The sequence below is a fragment of the Nyctereutes procyonoides genome, unplaced genomic scaffold (assembly GCF_905146905.1).
Source record: "Nyctereutes procyonoides isolate TBG_1078 unplaced genomic scaffold, NYPRO_anot_genome, whole genome shotgun sequence".
NCBI classification, from domain to species: domain Eukaryota; kingdom Metazoa; phylum Chordata; class Mammalia; order Carnivora; family Canidae; genus Nyctereutes; species Nyctereutes procyonoides.
Genome location: NW_026575044.1, coordinates 741454 through 765045, shown reverse-complemented (window position 1 = coordinate 765045; position 23592 = coordinate 741454). Strand labels below are relative to the sequence as shown.

Genomic DNA, 23592 nt, shown 5'->3' with positions numbered 1-23592 from the left:
TTGTTCATAATTTTCAAAAAACCTATCTCAACAGTCTCAGATAGACTACCAGTAAGAGTGTAAGTTGGAACCAATGTTTGGAGAAGTATTTTCATTTAAGTATAAAAAAACCTTGAAATATTCATATTTTGACTTAGTAATGCCAATTTTAAAAGTTCATCCTAGAGCTGGGTGGCTCAGTCAGGTAAGCATCTGCCTTCAGCTCAAATCATGACCTCAGGGTCCTGGAATTGAGTCCTGTATCAGGCTCTCTGCTCATCAGGGAGTCTGCTTCCCCCTCCCCCTCTGCCCCTCTCCTCTGCTTGTGATCTCTCCTCTCTCAAATAAATAAATAAAAATCTTTTTTAAAAAAAGTTTATCCTAGAGACACCTGGGTGGCTCAGTGGTTAAGTGCCTGCCTTAGGCCCAGGGCATGATCCTGGAGTCCCAGGATTGAGTCCCACATCAGGCTCCCTGCATGGAGCCTGCTTCTCCCTCTGCCTATGTCTCTGCCTCTGTGTGTGTGTGTGTGTGTGTGTGTGTGTGTGTGTGTGTGTCTCATGAATAAATAAATAAAATCTTTAAAAATAAATAAATAATTAAAGTCCATCCTAAAGAGAGTTGAGGGACAAATATTTTTCTGTATTTATAGTCACAATTTTATCTTCCCCCAACATTTTATTATAAAAATGTTAAACATATAGAAAGATTGAAAAAAAATTAACAGTGAATATATTTATACCCATCTCTTTGATCCACCATTAACATTTTACTTTCTTCCTTATGTATCTATCCCACTACCCTTTGAATTTACAAATTAATTTGTGGAAATTTGACTTTTTTTTTTTATAACGTTGAGTCCTAGCATCCAGGACTGGAAGAAAATATACCCAAATACTAACAGATTTTTTTTCTTTCTGTGAAATGGGATTCCATAGTTTATAAATTTTATTATGAGTGTTGAAAATAATTTCTTAAGTGGATTCATGGAATTAGAGTTGAATATACCCAGAAGCAGATCAAGTAGCTATCTCTGTATTATAAAGAGATAAGTAAGATACTGTCTCTAATCTGCCCTGGTTCCTCAAAGTTCCATCAGCAGGTAGTCATTTTTTTGAGTTAATGCATTGAATCTAGAGCTAAAAATATGACTAATTCTAGGAGAATGAACACATTAAACCACTATTGTCTGTAAATTTATACATTCAAATGAGCAGCTATAAGGCAGATGTTCCTAAGTTGTGTAGGCAAGCTTTGAACTGGGCAGACACAGGAGAGAAGGCCAAGCCTAGTGCTGGTAATTCTGCACGGCTACTGGGTGGGTAGGAGTAAACTTGACACTTATGGATAGGGAAACAGGAGCACATCCAAGGGCATACACTTGTTGGGGACACTGTAGTATGGAGCCATCCCTGTATTCTGGAAGGGCCAGCTACAAGGATAAGAACATAATACCTATACTTGCAGCACAGAGTTTGTGGATACTCAGATAAAGCTTTGGTTTCCTTTGTAATTATTAAAAATTCTGGGCTCCCCCAACATGGTAAATTATGAGTTTGTGTTAGATGTTTGGAGGTACCCTGAGGCTGTAGTCCATCTGGCTATATATTGTGTCATTTTGATTTTCTACTGAAGGCCTGTGGGGACTTGGAATGGGCATCCTCAGGGGGTTCAGAGGGCCTTTTTTGGCCAACCCAATCAACTATATCTCTGGCTTAGCTATCTTGTTTTCAAAATCATAGCTCTGTTGTTCCAAAATTAATATTTTTGTATATTCAACACATCCCTGAGGGAGAGCACAGGGCCTCCCCACCTTTGTTTCCCCTGAAAAACAAGTCAAGATGAAGTCTTTGCTGATGAAACTCTTGGCTTCCTCTTCTTCAGCTGTGCTTCATCCCTGTAGCTTTCCCTCTTGGAAATCCCAAAATAGTCACAGAGGCTGGCCTCCAAGCTAGAGCTGACCTGGCCTGTCTGGCTGTCTTCCAAAAGAAATTTTTATGAAACTATTACTTTGGTTTTTTCTCATCAGATTATTTTCTTTTGTTATTAAAGCACATGCAAAGCTGTGTTCTTCTCCTCTTTACTATTCTTTCATAATCTCAAATTCTTTCTCATCTTACCCTATAAAGGATGAGCCTCTGGCTTAACAGCCTTTTCTGAGAGGAACTCAAGGAAGTAGAGAAGCACAGTGCCTTGATCATGAACATGTAAAGGCATTTAGGGTAATGAACCCTGAAAAGAATTGTCCTTCCATCCAGTAATTAATTCCTTCTTTGCTTTAGTGGGAATTTGGCTACACATTCCTTTTCACAAATACACAGAATTACCGCTGTTGATGAAGGCTAAAGAGTAACAAGGAGTTCCCACTATTGGTACCTTAATAGTTATGCCAAGTGAGACCTCAGCTTCCCATCTCCATCAGAATGTTGGGACTGTGTTAACCAAGACTAAGGGTTGGTTACTTCCCACTGACACTGTCTGGAGTTTTTTGGGCTGTGTTCCCTATTAGACGGCAAGCTCCATGGGTGACAGCACTGTGCCTCATTCACCTCTGTGTCCCAGTTCTTAACACAAAGCTTGACACATAGGAAGAGTTCAACTGAAGTTGAATGAATATGTAAATTCAATTTATAGTCAAAAGACCAAGACACTGGCCCTTCTTCATAACTTCCTCGTTAAGTATTATAGGGAGAGCCACTTAGCCTTTCTGGACTTGTTTTTTTAATATGAAAAAAAAACTGCGAGAGGTATTACTAAATGCTTGCAGGAGTTATTTGAGGAGCAAATGGAATAGATGTATGTGGAAATGATGTGCTAACTATAAACAGGGTGAGGAGGCCAACTACCCCAAGAAGGTGATGACTCAAGACAAACTGGGTGTTCTAGTGCTGACCCCAGGGTGTAATGATTGTGTGAGCTTAGGTGTGTCATCTTTTTGAGCCTCTATTCCTTCTCTGTAAATTGAGGAGATTGTATAAGACAGACACAGGGCCTAATACACTGCCTTGCCCATTATAAGCTCTTAGGAGATGATCACTGTAGGGAGTCAAAGTAATATTATGGCAGACAGGAACTTCACAGTTAGACTTGAGGTCAAAGCTGTGCTCTGCTGCTGAAATGGCTGGGTATTTTTGGACAAGTTACTTATATTTTTGAACCTCAGTCTCTTTAGCTGTGAAATAGGCATAATATTAATACCAACTGCATGAGATTGTTGTGATGACTGCATGAAACAATGGATATGAGGTGTGGAGCACATGGTGGATAGGAGAGTTTCCTGTTTGGCTTTCCTTCCCGCGAATTAGCAGGCTGCCATCCTCCCAGCCTTGACTTTTCCTGGGACTGTGCTCGAACTCCAAACACATAGAACAAAAGAGAGGCTGACTCCCACTCCCCACCTCCAGGAGATATTCATAGGCTAGGCTCAGGTTTCTAGAAGTGCCTTCCTTACTAACCCTAAGTCCTTATCTATATTTCACTTGATGCCAGCTACACTGTTCCTCTTTGAACCAATTCCCAACGTCTGAAATTATTAATGACTCTATAATCTGACACACTATAATTGCCCTGCAGAATCTAATTTCCTTGCAGCTATGAAAGTCAATAATCCCTTCCAGATCCTTGTCAGACCTTCCCAGGGCAGTAGCCTGGGTGCATAGGCAGGTGGCCAGGGTTTGATTTCTGCAGATGGGCCAGAGGTTGCCATGGGAGCCAGGTCTATTCTTTCTGCCTGGGCATCTTGCTCTCTGCATGGAGAGCCTGTGCTCACTGGTTTTAGTCCTTAGTTACCCATTCCTATGTGCATCAAGTGCACTTAAATGCAGCAATTGCCCAAATTGTCTGACCTAGCTTACTTCCAGCTGGTTGACCTAGGAGCTAATTACTTAAACCATACCACTTTCACTTACATTCTGACATTCTACATAACTCTTAATTCTGCCATTCATTGCTTAAGAAAAAAAAAACACTGGGATTTTTATCTAATTGGTTCTAAAATGTGAAATTATGGAAATTCACAAGGAGAGAAGAGCCAAATTTCTGATTATGATGCTCCCATATTAGTTCTGGGAAGGCTGTATATGTCAATGAGTGATAGTATTAAGAACACCAACAATATACATAACTACTATTTATTGAGTGCATGTTATGTGTGCTAGATGGTTTGAATAAAGCCATATTAAAGTATAGTACCCCCAGAATTTTCCTATGTGCTCTATAGTTTTAAAATGGATTTCAGAAAGTCTGTTAATTATACTCTTAGGTTAGCATAGATCAGGAATGGGGACAAATAGAAACAAGACCAGTAAACCTGATATTAAGGGCCAATGACAATTTCAGGCATACTATACCTGCCTCATAAGCTTTTTTTTTTTTTAAAAAAAGATTTTATTTAATTATTCACGAGAGACACAGAGGGAGAGAGGCAGAGATATAGACAGAGAGAGAAGCAGGATCCATGCAGGGAGCCCAATGTGGGACTCGATCCTATGACTCCAGGACCATTCCCAGGGCCAAAGGCAGACACTCAACCACTGAGTCACCCAGGCATCCCCTGGCTCATAAACTTTTAGTAGAAGTTTTCACTTTTAGGACAAATGCTGACCATTTACAGCCATGCAGCCAGTCATGTCACACTGTAGACATCATCATCAATAACTGCAATCTTCTCTAATCTCTATCTCAAACACCCCATGCTTTGACCCACATTAAATTCCCATTCTTTCACAATAGTACCCGACTCAACCATCCTTTAATGCCACCATCCCTTTAATTTATTGATCATATGGACTTCACCCCATTCTCAGTACTCTCCACTTTTCTTATGCAGCTTAAGTTCTATGATCAATTGTTATAATGAGTCCTTTCCACACACTCTTCAATCTCATGCCCTACCTCTTACTTCATTGTACTTGCTCAATAAAACCACAACCTTGGTTATATCCAGCCCTTTGCCTCCTTTTCACTAGCATCCATGCAGCTACGTATGACTGGAGAAAGACACAAACCACTGACCTGTCATCTTTAAAGTCACTGCCATCAACTCAAGTGGATTCTTAACACTGACCAGTAGGTATATTTTCCTTCCCTACTCTATTCTCCTTCCTGATCTCCTAAATAATTGTCCTACACTCTCACATTTCTCCTACTACCACTTCACTAGAACCACTTCATCAAGGTCTCAAACAACCTCCGAGTTGCTAAAACCAAGGCTTATGTCTCAATTCTCATCTTATTTGATTTAGCAGCAGTGTTCAACATGCTTCTTTAAGTGGCATCTGGACTAACATCGACCTTCTCAGCTATTCCTTCTCTGTGTCTTTCACTGTGTCATCCTCATCTCCCCATCCTCTAAATGTTGGAGTTCCCAGCATTCAGTTGTTGGCTAACATCTCTCCCTAAGTGAGCTCATCCTTTTTTCCAGCTTCAAAAGCCATTTATATAATGACGATCCCCAAAATATTACATCCAACTGCCAGCTCTGGCCCCAATTGTCATCATGGCCTGTTTAGATGATTTTAATAACCTCATAACCCCTTTCTCTGCTTCTGCCCTTGTGTCTCTCTAGGCTCAATTCTCACAGTAGTCAGGATGATATTGTTAAGTGTAAATCAGATAATGTCAGTCCTGTGTTCAAAACCTTCCAATGCTTTCCCATATCATCCAAAGTAAAGTCCAAAGTTCATGCAATAGCCTATGTGTTCAGTCTTCCTGCTCACTGCACCCCACAACCCATACCCATATTAAATCTTTGATCTTATCTACCACTTTTCTCAGGTAGAGATTTTTGTTGTGTTTTGTTCATTACCATATCCTAAGTGTTTTGCACATAAACCATAATCAATTGATACTTGTTGAATACATTAATCGTTGAATCAGTGCTCATTCCTAGTAGGATGGGTAAAGGTTTAGGAATCTTTGGAGACACAGTGATGGGTAGCAGGATGGGCAATGAGTTGTCTTCATCTTTTCATCTCCACCCTCCCACCTACTAGGGTAGTTTTCTTCGCATTTATTCTGGCTAAGTCTCATCAATGTGCTATTATAAGCCTGCCCCATATTGTCTTTCTTCCTATGGAAAAGGAGAGAGCAGGTCTTGGGAGATAAAAGTACAAATGCACTGCGGTGTGGATGCTGCTGGGACGTGATAGTGCCATCAAAACAGTGATTATTTATTACTATAATATGGATCCAAGAACCGTATTAGCTTATATTTGGACTCCTGGTAAGCAGTGGAAGGGGATATGTAGAGACCCAACCACATTGCTCCCCTTACAAAGAAGGAACTCAACTAAACCCATGCTTACCTTGGAAATCAAGATCAGGTGCCCTAGGCTGGGTTTGCCAAATGTTAATTGTGCCACATGGTACTGACATCTATTCTGACCTGGTAACAACATACTCTCTGCCAATAAGCTGGAAATTTTATCTAGTAAACCTTTAGGTCACACAGTTACCTAGTAAATGTAAACTACATTTACCCCCAAGATCATCCCCCTTCCTTTTGAAAGTCAAACTCACTTCCAATCTTTTCTGCTCACATAGCAGGCTGAGATGGGTCACTTTCCTAGCTTGAAGGAAAGGAGACATGCTAGCCCTTCAATGTCAATAAAGACATGTTTATAAAGAATAGTCTTGGTGCACATGTGGAGGGATCCACTATAATGCTTCCACTTATCTCTCTATACTCTGTTTTTCATTTGTCCATAGTAGAAAAGCAGATAAAAAGAAGACTCTTTCTCTTTATCAATGCCTACATTTTGAATGTGAATTACGTAAAAGCAAAGTTTTATTCATATTCCTGAGATTTGTAGATATTTCAGCACCAGGGTTTTCAAGAAATGTGGAGAGAGAAGAGTCTGTTGTCCAGTGTTGTCCTTGGCTTGCTCTGCTTCAAGTATACTCCTAGGCTTTTTTTCTGCTCAGTCTCTTGCTTCCAGTTTCAGCTGTCTATTGGATGGTGGTGTCATGACAGAATAATGATAATATTTGCTAATATTTATTAAGTACTATGTGGCATTCATGGTGCTTAGCACTATATCATCTAATTTAATTAATCCTCTCCCACAAGGTGGACACTATTTTTATACCTACTTTACCTAAAAGAAATGGATATTTTGAGGAATCAGGTAATGTGTCCAAGCTCAAGCACCTAATAAATAGTCATTAAGACAGTGACCAGGGATCCCTGGGTGGCGCAGCGGTTTGGCGCCTGCCTTTGGGCGCGATCCTGGAGACCTGGGATTGAATCCCACGTCGGGCTCCCGGTGCATGGAGCCTCCTTCTCCCTCTGCCTATGTCTCTGCCTCTCTCTCTCACTGTGTGACTATCATAAATAAAAAAATAAAAAAAAGACAGTGACCAGAGGTGCCACTATCAAGACTGCCTCTGCCCCTCCCACTGCTAGTTAACAAAAAATAAAAGAGGAGAGGTGGGTGCCAGCACAGGAATAGTGATGCTTAAAAAATAGGTTTGTTTTAAATGATTAAAAAGTCATGGGACATATTTTGAAATCTGTTACAAGTGTCATTTGTGACACCAACACTCTATACAGAATGGAATTATATGCCAATTCAAGTTGTGCCCATGCTAGCAGTCTGCAGAAGTGAATGCAAGTAGCCAATCCAGATCTCTGCTGACAAGGTACTGGAGAAACACAATTGTGTTCACTTCAGCATCAAGAAAGGGGAAGGCTGAAATGGTATTCCTGAATATTGAGTCCCAGCACAGGAGAAAGAAATCCCCCTCAAGCTACCATATATTCAGTATGATACTGACCAACTCCCCAACCGAGAATATTGAAGACTTTTGCCCCCTCCAATTCTCTTTTGGAAGGACTGTTTTGCTATCCCTCACTCTACCTGCTTTAATTCCTGGCTTTTATTACAAACATGTTTTCTAAGGTTGCCAAATTGTGAGAGGTTACAGTGCATATATGTTAAGGACTGAATAATAAATATCAAGAAAGAAGGAATAAGTCTCTGTTGCAGATAGCTCTAGGATGCAAATGAAATTGGCATGAAGAGTACATATGGAGCCCCTGGAAAAAGAAATAAGAGTAAAAAGAAACATAAATAGTAGAAAGAAAGACCTCTACATTTTCCTGTTCTTTCCCACATGACACAATCATAATTGCAACATAGTAATGAGATTTTGATTGTGGTGAGCAAAGGCACATAAAAACTACATGATCAAACTGTGAGGGAGAGGTATAATTAATTAACTTTCCAATGACTTTCTATTGCACTCATTTGTGAACTCTTTGGGTCAGGGATTGTTGGGTTATTTGACTCCCAGGACTGTGAAGTTAGTTTTCTCATCTGTGAAATGGGATTAATGATACCTCAGAAAGAGGTGGTAGGAGGCTTCTTACAACTTCAGACAACCTCATAAGGCGATAATGTTTATAAATTATGTGTCCCAGTGCCTGGCACATAGTAAGATGCAATAAAATCATGGATGGCGATGATGATGATGTAGTTAAAGGAAAGATAAAGAAAAATCACTTTTAGGCAACTCTTTTACTTCAAATTCTCTTGAAACACATGGTATAAAAAAGTGAGGAGCGCTGATGGGGAAGCAGGCTCCCTTTAGTTAACCAAGTATCCTTAACCAATGACTTACATTCTCTAGATTTCCATTTTCTAATATGAAAATGAAAGTATTGGTTTAAAATACTCAAGGTCACATTTAGCTCTAAATTTCTCTAATACTTTGCTTACAATAAATGCCCAATTTCCCCCTTAAACCCAGTCCTATTTAACCAGTAATTATTATCTGCATTCTTGAGTAGCAGATTTATACTAGATTTTCTTTGTAATATGAAGTTATTTATGAATTTCAGATTAAAAGAGATTATAACAAGAGAATGTAATCTTATGTTAGTTTTCTAATGTGGCTTGAATTGAAAAACACTATTCTAGCTAAAATTCTCTTTTGGAATTGACAAGTGACATTCAGTTTTCTACTGAGCACAAGTGTTTGGGAAGAACCAGTGAGCATACCTACCATACACATCACCAGTATAGTCATGCTGCCTCTTGATGTGCTTTCATCTGGCCTCTGAGAAATACCACTGTATTATAGGATCCACACATAAAAATAATCTATCACCAATGTTTTTTTAAAGATTTTATTTATTTATTCATGAGAGAGAGAGAGAGAGAGAGAGACATAGGCAGAGGGAGAAACAGGCTTCATGCAGGGAGCCAGATGTGGGACTCGAGCTGGTGATTCTGCGATCACTCCCTGAGCCAAAGGCAGACACTCAACCATCCAGGCATCCCTCACCAATGGTTTTAAAATCTGATGGGTGTAAGGAGAATCGCAACAAAGAAAAACAGTGGTTGGACAATAACTTACACATGAAAAAAATTAACTGCATAGTAATAGAAATGCTCAAGAATGACCTGTTTCTAAATATCTATGTTTCTATTTAAGTTCCAGTCTCTCCAGTTTTCATAAGTTAGATAAACAATTGTTTTAGTTTCCACCATGTGCAAGGCTCTTTGCAAGGTGCTGTGAAGGAGACAGAGATAAACCAAACGTATTCTTTTCAAAAGGAGCTACCAGGTGACTAGGAACCACGTGTTAACACACGACTATTAATAACACCGGAGAGAAAAGGCCCAGCTTGCTCAGAGAACTTCAAATGAAGCACTGCGCATGTCCAGAGGTAAAAGAGATTCTTCCCATTAGGATACATCAGTTTGTGAGACATTTCAATCATTCTAAATGGGAGAAGGAGTCTCGGAACAGGAGCAAAAACTGGCTTCATATGTTTGGAATTCGGGATTGAGAGATTATGGAAATCCTAGGAAATTGAGTTACAATGCCAAGTTTAGGCCACATTGCAACCTTGAAAGCCTGGCCAAGGAACTTGAACTTGATTCTCAAAGCAACAAGAATCCATTAGGAATGTGTGAGCTGAGGGGTTATGTTACTGTACGTGGGCTTTCTTAGAAATGTCAGGAGTGAGAAAACTGGAGAAATAGGAAGCAGAGGCCAGTTAGGAGCTGTTTCAACAGACTTGTTTCAAAAAGTAACAATAACAAACTAGGGTAGAAAAAGAAGGCACGGAACAGGGAGGGATGGGCATCAGAGAGTCTTAGGAGGTTTGCTTGCTCATCAGTTGGGCAGCCTGGGGAGCATGAGCGACCCCGGGGTGCCTGGGAGCAGCGGTGAGGTAACACAAGTAGAACAGGATTACAGACATGGGGGCAAAGTGACCAGAAGACAGCTCAGAATGTAAAACCAATGTTCTGGAATGAGGATACGGCTGGAAATAGATCTGGTCGTTGTTGGAGTCAATGTTCTATTGAAGACCAGAGGCTGAGTGGAATTTTTAAGGGAGAGATCACAGAGAGGGAAAAGAGTAGCACCTCTATTTAGGAGGAGAAAGAGCAATGCGAAGGTAAAAAGGGAAACACAAAAGCAGAGAGAGAGAGAGTAGTAAACGGCAGTGCAGACAGGGTCAAGGGTTGAGGATTGGTTCTAACAACCAGAACATCTTGTATGGCTTTCATGGGAACATTTTCTTTAGACTCACACAGCAGGGAAGACTTCAGTGTAGTCAGTGAAACATTACTGTATCCAGCTGCTCTCATTTGCTTTTTCTTTTTTCAATATTCTGTTATGAAAATATTCAGATTTATAGAGAAGTTCAGAGTACTTTGCCATGACCACCCATAGACCCACCATTGAAATTCTACCATGAACTCTTCACCAGACTTGTTTTATTATCTATTTATCTATTCATATTTCCATCAGTCCACCTTTTTCTAAAAAAAAATGCAATCAACTAAGTAAATAGTACCTAGTTCCAGCTATTTCTACAGTCACTGGTTCTAGGTATACTGCAGCCCTCATTATACTATTCCTAAATATACCAGCATGCACATCAGTACTTCAATATGTGTTTGCAGTTTTATTTTCTTCTGTGGTAGAATTTACATACAATAAAATGCATAAACCTTATGTGAACATTTGCTGAGTTTTGAGATGCATGTATGCATGTAAACCTAGTCCCTTTCAAAACATAAAACACTATTATCTTACAAAGTTCCCTCATACCCCTTCCCAGTTGATCCTTGCTCCCCTCCTTCTACAAAGGCAACCATTTATTCTAAATATTATTATTAACCATCATTTATATATTGACCTTTACTTCACACACACAGAAATGGATTTGCATAATATAGAACTTCATATAAATAGAATCATGCAGCATTTATCATTTTTGTGTCTGACTTTTCCAACTCACAACATGTTCGTGACATTATCCACATTTGTGTACTTTGTTCCTTTCTATTGTTGAAAAGCAGCCCACTGGCTGAATCTATTTCAATGTGGTTTCTCATTTTTTTAATTGGTAGACAAGTAGGCTGCTTCCAGTTTTAAACTATTGCTCATAAAGCTGCTATAAACTTTATATACAAGGGGATTAGGGACATATATTTTCATTTCTCTTGTATAAATACCTTTGAATGGAATTGTTGGATTTATGCTGCCATATAATTTAAGTTTTGCAGGAAGCTCATGAAAGATCAATTGTTTCTATTTATAAAAAGGAAGCTCAGAAGAACTAGGTTACTTCCTCAAGATTGCTCACCTAAGAGGTAAATACTGAGATGCAACCCAAAGCCTCTATGAGCCTGAAGACCATGTACTTTCTATTACACCAGGTTATGCAGAAGAGACCTTTTGTCTTCAGTGTATTTTATCTCCTGTGGAATCTAGCAGAAAGTGTGCTTGAACCTTTCTCACCTCATATCTCATCAAACCTTACCATCTATTTCCTTTTCCCCAAAGTCTAACTTGCTGCTGTGTGGCAATGAGGGAACCAGATAAATCTAACTCATATTACCCACCCAGACAGCATATTCCATAACACAATTAAAATTTTCAGTTTATACTTTTAACATTACCTTTTTTCAGTAGCATTGTGAAAAATATGGATTAAACAGTACTTATCTCTTAGGACTGTCTACTTAACAGCTATTTATTAAATAAATATTATATGAAACGATAGAATAGTGACCAAAACAGGAGGAGGTACTGTTTTAATGTAGCTTTCAATTTAGACAGGAAGAGACAGTAATAAAAAAATTACCTTAATTAATGCAGTGTTGCAAACTGGTAAGTGCTCTGGAAGAGAGGAACACAGTCTTATGAAAGGATGAGTTTCTTTAGGGTGAGTTCCCAAAAGGGGGGACTCTATTTCAATGTTCAGGGGGCACTAGGAACTCATCTCTATTTCTAGAGGCTCCAGGTGTCTGTAGAGCTCCAACCCAAGAAGCTAGGTAAATTATAAAGCAAGGTTTCTTATGTTTGCTTCCAGAGGATCCTGCTTCTCCTTAAGCCTCACCCTCTTTTGCTAGGTACTCAGTGTTTATCCTACTTTCCCAGAATTCTTTATGCCAGGCCTTCTTGAAAGCTCCTCTTTCTCTGGTTTTATCCCTTTCCCCTAACTTAAATCTCATTCCCTTGGGACATGAACTGTCAACAGCTGAAAAACTAACTCATGTTATGTTACAAACTATTTACAGCATTGCTCCTCTGTGGCATTCCCGAAACTTCACTTAGCCTGAAAATAAAAACTGATAAGGGCAGTAATTTCAAGCACTGTATGTATATGGCCAGCTTCACAGAGACTCTGGTGGTACAGTGCAGGAGGAGGCATTATGCACAGTTGCTCAAGGAAAGCATTGGGTGCTTCAAGAACAGATGACACTTCCTTGACTAGGCAATCTTGGGAGATGGAATGGCTGCAAGATAAATGGACTATGTGGCCCAAGTCCACATAGACAAATTCTTGTGGAATTTGCCTTTCCATAAAGGCAAATTCTTTAGACAAGACCAAGTAGGAAGAGATCTTCATGAATTTGCAGTTCTGGGGAAAGGCACATCTACATCTAAATGGAAAATCAAGGGGAAAGACTAAAATGTGTTGGGAAACTGGATTTCTCTTAAGGCACAAAAGGCAAACATACATTGTAATTGCAAGATTTTCTTGCAAGAGAAAATTTTTAAATTAGTTTTTTAGGAGTGTAAGTTGTGTGTGTAGAATTCATCCATTATAAGTATGCATTGCAATAGGCTTTGACAAATATATACAGTCAAGTGATCATACCATAATCAAGACACAGGACAGTTACATCAACCAAAAAAATTCACTTGAGCACCTTTGTAGCATGGGTTATCTTTGATTGAATTATATACCAGATTCTATTGAGGAGAAAGGGACAGACTTGCTGACAGACTGGGTGTAGATATCCAGGGTGGCTGCAAGCTTTTGTCCTGAGAAACTGGGTACATAGAAGTGCCCTTCTATGAGGGGCAGACAGAGGTGACAGGAGGCAGAGCAGTTTTGTGGGGAAAATCAATAGTTTAGTTTTGAACATTAAGGAGAAACTGATTTATGCAAGACAAAATGTAATAAATGGATAAGCATTTATAATACTGGCCACAATATAATGTCAAAGAGATTCTTACTGAAATAATAATGGATTACAATTTTTTATCTATGAACTTCTCAGTCACTGAAAGAGATGATGCTATCCAGCATCAGTTGTACTGGGAGAATTTGTGTAAGTGCCAACTGCAGATGACAATGCAGATAAAAACTGTCATTTGAAGAAAAGTGTTCCAGAGAGATGAGATGTCCACACAGCTCTTGAACTCTCTCATTCCAATTTTGGGACTTTCTTTTTTTAAGAATTATATTCTAAAATAAAACCAAAAATTTTAAAGTTTTATTTGCAGCAAATGCTCACTGCAACTTTCTTTATAATGATAACACATAGGTATAACTTAAATGTCTAGAAAAGACTGTATAAGTTAAGTAAGGTGCTTTTAGATAATATATAATAAAAATAGCTATTATTGAATATTTGCTGCATACTTGCCAGTGTTCTAAGGCTTAATATACATTATCTCATTTTATCTTTATAACAGCCCTATGACATATGTACTGTATTATCCCCATGTCACTGATGAGAAAAGTGAAGGACTCATTCTTAACTAACTTAACATCATGCAGCCAGTGGGTGGTGAAGATGAGGCTTGAATACAAGCAGAACTCCAAAGCTCAGATTCTTAACCATAAGTGAAACTATCCACTACCATGCAAATGTTGTGGGCGATTATGATGGATATGTAGTGAAGGTGTAGAGAGTCACAGTATTATATTAAAAAGGGAAGAAAATGCAAAAAATGCTTTTTTAAAAGATTTTATTTATTCATGAGAGAGACAGAGGCAGAGACATAGGCAGAGAGAGAAGCAGGCTCCATGCAGGGACCCCGAAGTGAGACTTGATCCCGGGACCCCAGGATCATGCCCTGGGCTGAAGGCAGATGCTCTACCACTGAGCCACCCAGGCATCCCCAAAAATTGCTTCTATGCTGAAGTTATTATAGCTATGTGAAATTGTAGACACATAGGGAAAGACCAGAAGAAAATACAAAAATGAATCCTTTATATGAGACTATTGGAATTTTCAGTTTATTAGGGACAACTAGAATTAGGAGTTGTTAATGGTTTTGCCAGATATATGTTCTTTGAGAGGTAAGGGCAAAATCCAGGTGGAAGAGGGTTGGGGAGCGACTGGCATTGAAAGGAAGAGTAGAAGGGAGAAGGAAGCCTGAGTAGAAAATGATCTCTTGGAGGGTCAGTGATGTGGGGGAGAAAGTTGCATATGTTTTTGTTTGAAGAGAGAGCCAGGGTCAGCAGGTGTGAAATAAGACAAGGGAAAGAAGTCAAAGGTGAAGAGAGAGGAAAGGAAGAGAGGGACAGAAGGGGATGAGAGGAGAGAAGGAGAGAAAGAAACGGGAGCAGAAGGGAGGCTGAATGTGAGGAGAAGAGGATCAGGAGTACAGAGCCTAGCACATACAGCTACTCAGAAATATTTATTAAATTGGTAGTAGTGGAGAGCTAGATAACCAGGGCATCCTTATTAGCTTCAGGAGCTCATTTCTTTGTAGCCTGTGTGTGTGTGTATGTGTGTAAAATGAAAATAGTTTTATTTTACTTTCCCAGATGTATTTCTGTACATATGTGTGTGTGTATGTACATAAATATATATTCAGGAAGCACAGTAAATAGGAAAAAAAGAAGATAATCTATAATCCTATCTAAACAAAACTATGGTTAGAATTTTAGTATGTAGACTTCTTGATTATTTCTACTCATATATGCACACATATGTAAATTCATGTTTCTTTCTACAAAGGCGTCAACATTTGTAATCTTTTTGTCACTCAACAATATATGCTATGAGCACTCTCCATATTAATAAATATCTTCCTCTTGAATCATTCTACAGTATTCTGTTGTAGAAATTGGTATAACCTATTTAACCAATCCCTTATTGATGGACACTGGGTTATTTTGAATTTTTAGTTGTTATAAAAAACATTGCATTGAGTATCCTTGTATATGCATCCGTGTACAAATATCCATTTGTTTCCTTAAGAATTGCAATTACTCAAGTAAATTTCAGAGGGCTTCATCTCTTGCCAACCAACACAGTTGAGAATGCCTGCATTCCCCACACCTTGCCATTTTGGGATACCAGCCTTCTTTCCACTTGTTCGGAAAGTGCCTGTTGAGATGCATACTCAGAACCTCTCCTTTCTCACTACACATTGCCTCATGAATACATAATTTGTCTTAGGAAGCATCTAGAAACTTCTGGAGGATATTTCCTAGTGGTAGGAAATAAAACTTGATCTGACTTTATGGTTTTTCCAGAGAACAGATGAAGTTGCAAATTTCCAAGGCAACATTTTATGCCCTCATAACTAGTTGTTTCTGATGGAAAAATAAAGTAACTAAACCTAAGGAGATGCTTAACAAACATGCAAAAATAGATATTAAGCAATGTAGGGAGCCATGGATTTTCCCAAGTCAAAAATTATGTCAAAGTTTTAATCTCCTTTACTTTTTTCTTTTTAAAGAATAAATATAAAGGCATCATCTCTCAACCCTTGAAAATAAGCATGGGAATTACAAGAAAAAAAAATCTCATTCTTTGAACTGTGGTTAAGCAAACACTTGAGTATTAATATAATTTTGGACAAATAAACTACAGAATTCTAGCAATTTATTGCAGTCCTAATTTGCAATAAGGGATACCAGTAATATTCCTGTTGATATTTTAGTAGAAATTTAAAATGTATATTTATAACACTTAGTCACTTCCCTTTAAAAAATAAAATCTTTTCAGCCTGCATGTAAAGTGGCCAGATGCCTAATTAGGAATCCTGAAACTCAGCTGTATTGAGTTAATAAGTATCCGTGGCAAGTATAAACCAGATTATTAGATTAACCAAAATATCCCATTCCTCAACAATGAAAAAAAAATACTTGTAAACTCGTAAAATGAGCTGTCAAAGTGGTTTGGTAAATTTCTAAATAAGATTATATTAACATGTTCTTGCTGACCTATACTGTGATTAGAAATCAGACCATGCCTAATTTATCTCCCTTATTTTTTACTGTTTCCCCTCAACCCCCACTCCTCATTCCCGGAAAGATCTTATTTTGGGACTGAAAGAAAAGTTATAGTTTATTGGAGTTTATGTGGGGTTTTTCGGTTTGTTTCTTGAAGGATAGAAAAAGATGAACTATTTTTGATATATGTATCAAATTGTGTGTGTGTGTGTACAATTTCCCTATTTTAAAGGCTTTGTGGTATATTGGTAAATCAAAATGGATGAAATTTCAGGATGTCAGAATCCTAATTAGTCATTTGGCCACTCTTCCCACAGCTGAAAACAGTTTTTTTTTTACAATGAGAAAGCAATGAAGAGTTATAAATATGTATTTTTAATTTCTACTAAAATGATGAATAAAACATAACTGGTGTACCTTATAGGGAAAGAGGCACACTCCATAGTACTTCGTAAATTACTGACCTTCCAGGACTTAGTCATGTTTGAAGCTAAATTAATAAATTCATGTTGGCATAAATTTTTATGCTTATTTTCAAGGAGTCGAGAGATAAGTGCACTTATATTTTGTTAAGAGAGATAATTAAACTCCCATTGGAAATAAAAGTAAAGGTAATATTTAATACCTAGTTCAAATTGTTAGCACGAAAATTAACATAATGCATTCAAAGAGCTAAAATGCTTACACTGGCACCTGGGAAGTACTCAGTATCAGCTGTTCTCTGAAGTGGTCACTCTCCCTGTCATAACCTGGCTACTAAGCCCCCCTCCGTCTGTTTCCTTATTGATCAAATGAGGGTAATAATAGTACCCACTCCATAGGATTGCTATGAAGATCAAATAAATGCTTAGAACAGTGTCTAGAATACAGTAAATTCTCACCAAATGTTAGTTTTTACTTTTAACTATTAGTACCCAGCACAAAAGCATCCTGACTAAATTATATATTACTAGTAGGATTTCTCTATATCTTATCCTACTAATTAGATTGCAAAAAATGTTGGATGATAGAGATAGGGTCTCGTTTTACTTTTGTAGCTCCCTCCTTTTCCAGCTTTGTATAATAAGCATGAAACCCACATTCTGTAAATGCCACTCTTTCAATACGTAAGTGATTTAGGGAATTAATGTGTAAATTCAAGTGGTGTGAGTTATGGTTAAATTGGTCACTGACAGAAATGAAAAGAAAACACAGAATTCCTTCTCAATGCATCCAGAGGAATCCAAAGGGGGGGGGAGTTAAATATTTCTTATCATTTACTAATGCTGTGTAATAGATATGACTCATCATCCTCATGTTTGTCTTCTCAAAAGTAAAGGGCTTTTGAAAAGCATGTGTGTGCTCCACATTTCTACCCTACTTGATGAACAATAGGATTTTTAAACAACAGCAACAACAACAAAAACAGAGGGTAGTTGCCTAGCTGCTGTGCTGGTTCTGAAGCCATTTATAAAACAACAATGCCACCTGTTGGATAGAAAAAGCAAGCCTGATACAATTTTTGTTTGTTCATCGGACGAGTATTTAAGTCTCCTCTACACGATGTGGACTGTTGGGCCACAGTATGACAAAGAAAGAAAAATGAAAAATGGTTCCCACTTACAAGAAGCATCCTATTTAGTCAAGCAAACGAAAGATTCTTTTCTACTCACAGCTAACATATGAATCTCTTTTAAAATTTAACATCCCCACCACCACCACCACCCCCCACTAAATCCTCCCAAGGACTTTTGTCTATCTTGGCATTTGTTCTATTGCTTCTTCATACCCAGTACATTCGCTCTCCTTTTAAGGGATTGCTGAAAAAAAAATAGCAATCTCTAACACCTGTCAGTTAAAAGGAGATATTACTTTTAATAAATCAGGTAACTGTTTAACAAGTCAGAAAAGATAGTTCCATCTGAAGGGCTTCAACAACTTTGCACTCTCCTCTCCTTGTCATTGCTACACAGAAATCTCTGAAGTGTCAAGAAAGAAAAAGGAGAGTTTGATATTCTGATAGTGAGATGACATGTGGATCTCAGGCCCTCATCTGGAAAATCAGAACAATGTCTTTGTTTGGAACAGTTTTAGAGTGTCTTCAGAGTGGGAAACCTATCACTACTGCTCAAGATGGCACCTTGCCACTCACCAACTCATTAGTCTAATGGTGAAACCACTTGATACTATTGCTTTTCCCTAGCTAGAAAGCGCATAACAAAGTTAACTCTGGCTCAGCTTCAGGCAGCAGAGAAAATCTGAAGTTGCTTGCTGCCATTGCCACATGTATTGAAAATCCAAGAGGGCATGACAGATGGGAAGTAAATCTTGTATTATCAAAAACCAGAAATGATCTAAAGGAAACAGTTACGTCTGTTTTTTATCTTTGGGCAAGATATTTTCCTTAGGACGTCTTTGGATTGATTTTCTGGCTACGAAGACCATCCTAGTCAGGTAAAGAAAAGGATGGGTGTGCACTCAGAACAGCAGATACCACTTGTTTGTCTATCCAAAAACAAGTATAAGGCAATGTTCAGTGTCATCTGAGTGGCATGAGAGATTTGGGAATTTATAGGTCATAAAAATTTTAATTAAGATAAGCAGGAAAGACTTACACAACGAACCTCAAATTGGAAAAGTAAAAGCAAGGAAATTCTGGGATCCAATCAGAAACAGAGCCAGACAGTGGGGGCCATTAGGACTGTTCAAATTTTTCCCACTTAATATTCTTCCAGATATATTGTACAATTGCACTTTCCTGCCTCATTGAAGTTAGATATGGCTTACTCCAGTGAAATGTGAGGGAAAACAGTATATGTTATTTCTGGGCTTTAAAAGGCAGGAGAGAATTCTCCATGTATCCTTTTCCTGCCTCAGCAACTGTGGATCCAAATGTGGAGATGAAACTTCTCTCAGTCTGGTCTCTTTGTAACCTAGACTATCACAGTCCACCTGCTAATTCACATTAGACATATATTTCATGATATTAAATCATCAAGATTTTGACATTTGTTACTACAGCATAACCTGGCCCATCTTGACTAAGACAGGGTTTCCATGGAATATATAAGATAATTAGCTAATAAAAGTAAAAATGAGAAGGAAAGTCTTAAGGAAACTAAAATTGCAGTGGAACTAAAGGAAAATAATTTATTCAGTAGCCAGAGAGAAATGTCTCATGTGTAGTATACAAAGTAAGCAAATATCTATAGACCTATATAGTAAACATATGGGGAGAGATATAGTAAATATATATACATACATAGATACAGTTATATATTTCTAAATCTTAGCCTTCCTCCCACTGAATAACACATTGTTTCCTTGCTTCCCCAACCCTGAAAGCAGCAGCAGCAGCAAGAGCACAGTGGGGATATGTTTCAGGTAGCTCCTTCGGTTAAATTTCTTTTTCATTCCCCAGACTGGAAATGACATCGTCTGGATTCCCTGCTTCTACCTCTGTCCACACAGAGTTTATACAGTAGCAGAAAAATTTTATTAAAACATAAGCCCAACTGTGTCACTCCTTTGCACAATGCCTTCCAATTGCCCACCATACACTCAGATCAAGCCAGTGCTTCCCAGAGCTTGAAAGGTCCTATGTGTTTACTATCTCTGACTTCTGCTTCCTCCTCATCCTTACCTCTCTGTACATAGCTGTTCCTTGACTATACTAAGCACATTTCTGGCCTAACGGCACTTGTAGTTCCTGGTCCTCCTGGATGTCTACATAGCTCACTCCCTCCGTTTCTTCTAGATGCTGCTCAGACCTTTTTGGATCACTTTTCACACTTAAATGACTACCTATCAAAATTGTTATGCTTTATTTTTCTCTATAGTAGATAAGAGCCTATGATATACTCTATATTTTCTGTGTTTTTGTTAATAATCTGGCTCCCCTAATGGATTATAATAAGTTCCATGAAGATGGCTCCTGTGTTTTGTTTTGTTCTCCATGGAATTCCATCACCCAGATGAGTAAGTACCTGGCATGGAGCAGTTTTTCAATAATGATTATTTTCTCAGTGCTGAACTTCTGTGCTCTGCGGTGTGGCTCCTACTTTGCCTTTTCAGTCTCTGAATTGGCCACTCAGTGTGCTGTCTGAGGTCAGACTCAGGGTCAGAGCCTGCCAGCACAATAGCCCCAAGAAGAAATCTGAGGAATTCCTGCTGAGGTCCCCAAAGGCAGTCCACGGAAAAATTTACTCTTGCCCATGAGGCAAAGAGACAAACAAGGGCATGTTTTGAGAGTTTTTACATAAAGATAATTTTTTGTTTTATTTTTTTTAAAAGATTTTATTTATTTATTCACGAGAAACACACAGAGAGAGGCAGAGACACAGGCAGAGGGAGAAGCAGGCTCCATGCAGGGAGCCCAATGTGGGACTGGATCCGGGTACTCCAGGATCACACCCTGAGCCAAAGGCAGATGCTCAATCGCTGAGCCACCCAGGCGTCCCTAAAGCTAATTTTTTAAATGTAAGTTGTGTCCTTACACTTTTAACACTAATGTGTCCTTTCATGTATGAAATGATGATGGAACCCTGACAGCTTTTTGTTTGGTAGTTTGTTTGTGTTTTCCTTTTCATTGGCTTTACTTGGCAAGGTTAAAAAGTTTAGAGTCTCCAGTAATTTTCAGTTTTCAAATATTCTGGCATTATCTATCCTAAAAGGTGAGAAACTGAAGCCAGGGAAAATGCCATCATTCCTGCAAGTTCAAAGATCTAGGTTTTAGCAGAACTGAAGTTAAAACTCATGCTCCCTCATTTGCAGCTGATTCTGTTTTCTCTATAAAAGACTCCTTTCCTCTGAGAAGCCCTTTAAGAAAGATTCTTTTTCCAACTTGTCCTTTATCCCTTGACACTTGTTCTCTTAATCATCAAGTGCTTTGGGGCTCTGGTAGAAAATCAAGACTCTTCTTCCTCATTTTTCTGTCTTTATTCACCTCTGGAAAAAAGAAAAGTTTATGATCAAGATTGAATAATTTTATTTCTTGCCATGTCCGCATGGATGATGGCCACAGCCAGGAGTCAGATTAAAGAAATAGGTACTTTTTGTTGGTAACTGCATAATGCCTAGAGATTGTATTTCCTCCTTTTAGAAATTTGACTAACTTATTTAAATACTTCCTTGTTGCTTAAAACAGAAACATAGAAAAGCCAATAGAATGAAAGTTCTAACACTCTAACTCCCCCAGAGAAAACCACAGTTAACCATTTTGCATATATCCTTCTAGACTTTTTCTATTTACATATATAAGTAAGTAATGTTCTAGGAATAGCATAGGAAAACCCTGGAAATTTGTGAAAGAATACACACACACATATAACAAGAGAACATACACCACTAACAGTGATTCTATCTGAATGGTAGGAGTAAGAGTGATGTGTATATGATGTATATACCATTTTTATAAATGGTGTCAAAAATATGACTTCAACAGAGAGCAAGCTACGCCTGAATGAAATATTTAGGGAAGTCATAGAGTTTAAGAAAGTCAGTTCTAATAAGATGAAGTGTCATATTAGAAGCAGATTGAGTGGTTAGGAAAGACTAGAAATGTGAAATGTGAGGGAAAATGTGAGTAGAAGTCTATGCTGTGTAGAACATTCCTGGACTTTATATTGTCTGATCAACCTTTGCTGTCCTGGATGTTATTCTGTACATTTCTCAAGTACTCTGTGTGTGTGTGTGTGTGTGTGTGCATGTGTGCATTTTGCAAATATCCAACTAAACTCTATTATAGGCCAGAACCTTGTCTCCATGTATTCATTATCCCCTTACTGGAGGGCCTGCATAGTACTCAGTACTAGGTAAACACTGAATGTCTGCCATGTCGACTTCTGCGTTTACTTATTCTCTCCCTTAAAGACTGAGCTAAAGATGTCTTGAGCTGTTAAGAATTCTTTCTCCATCCCTGGTCTTATATGGGTTCATGAGCTGCTTTCAGTTTCTTGTTGTCTTGGAATCTGGCCTATAAGCAGTTAAGAGAATGTCGAGTGCACACCAGATCACAATCACAGCAAGGACTGCTCATCACAGTTGACATAGAGAATAGAATGTGCTCCCTTTGTAGAGATCATGGCTCTGGAGAGAAAGTTCCAATTTTCATGAGCCAAACAATTGATTATAACACGTTCTTGCCACCCAGAATGTCCTGACATCTATATGGGAGTCATCTGGGCTACCATCATGGGGTATACATTTTGATCACCACCAGTAAACTTAGAAAATCATTGAATTCCAGGATCAAAACAGACTTTAAAGGTATCTTAATCCAACATCCATCTTCTTTATAATTATTGATGACTGCTAGTAATTTACATAATATATTCATTGTCAGGAAGTTTTCTTTTCATCCATGTGAGGATTTGAAATTTTCCTTCCTGAAACTTCTACCATTTTTTGCTCATTAACTACTATTTGACATTTGACCTCTTTATATGTCAGATCCTGATGTGTTGAGGCTAGAAAGATGAGTAAGCCACAGCTCCTGCTTTCAACAGCCTTTTAGTTGGGTTGGAAATTAATTATATAAATATATAATAAATATGCTGTATTTATGTGAAATGATTCATAGTTTTGTAGAAAAGCAAGGTAGAGGAGCACCTAACCCAGTTTGAGCTGGCAAAGTGAGGGAATGGAAGATTTTTGATATGTGATATGTCACTTCTCTCTCTAACTTGTTAACCATGGAAATATTTAATCAGCTACTGATCAACCCAACTATATCATCTAGAAAAAACTTACACATCTTTACTATGAGCATAATAATATTTACTGGGGCGTAGTGACTGAATCCTCGTCATCCCTTCCTTCATTCCACTTCCACCTCTATGTAGAAACAATAACATTTCAGGAATTGACCCCATAATATCATATCCTTTGCCAGGATCACTAATCTAAGCCTATCCGTGCATAGCATTCCATTGAAGACAATTGCTGTTGGAGTGTGGGAACATTACAAAGGGAAAAATTATGTTCTGTGCTTGGGAGTGGCATACTTTCTTTCATTTTTTCTTTCCAGAAATGAATGAGGTAACATGTAGCCTATTTTCTACTAGTGAGCAACTCACATCCATGATGAAGCCAACACTGTTATCAGAAAAGAGACAAAAAGAAATTAAATCCTTGATCATATTATTGAGCTGGATGAGCCAGTCCTGACACACACTTCCAAGCAT

At 38.3% G+C, this 23592-nt stretch overlaps 1 protein-coding gene across 1 annotated transcript in view; it reads left to right on the top strand.

Moving 5' to 3' along the window:
* The first annotated feature begins 9711 nt into the window (after positions 1-9711).
* The window catches only part of MROH9 (maestro heat like repeat family member 9), a 152029-nt gene continuing 138148 nt past the window's right edge, over positions 9712-23592 (top strand). The window contains exon 1 of the mRNA XM_055324332.1: positions 9712-9921. Within this exon, the coding sequence (XP_055180307.1) occupies positions 9712-9921 (210 nt within the window). The remainder of the gene's footprint in view (positions 9922-23592) is intronic.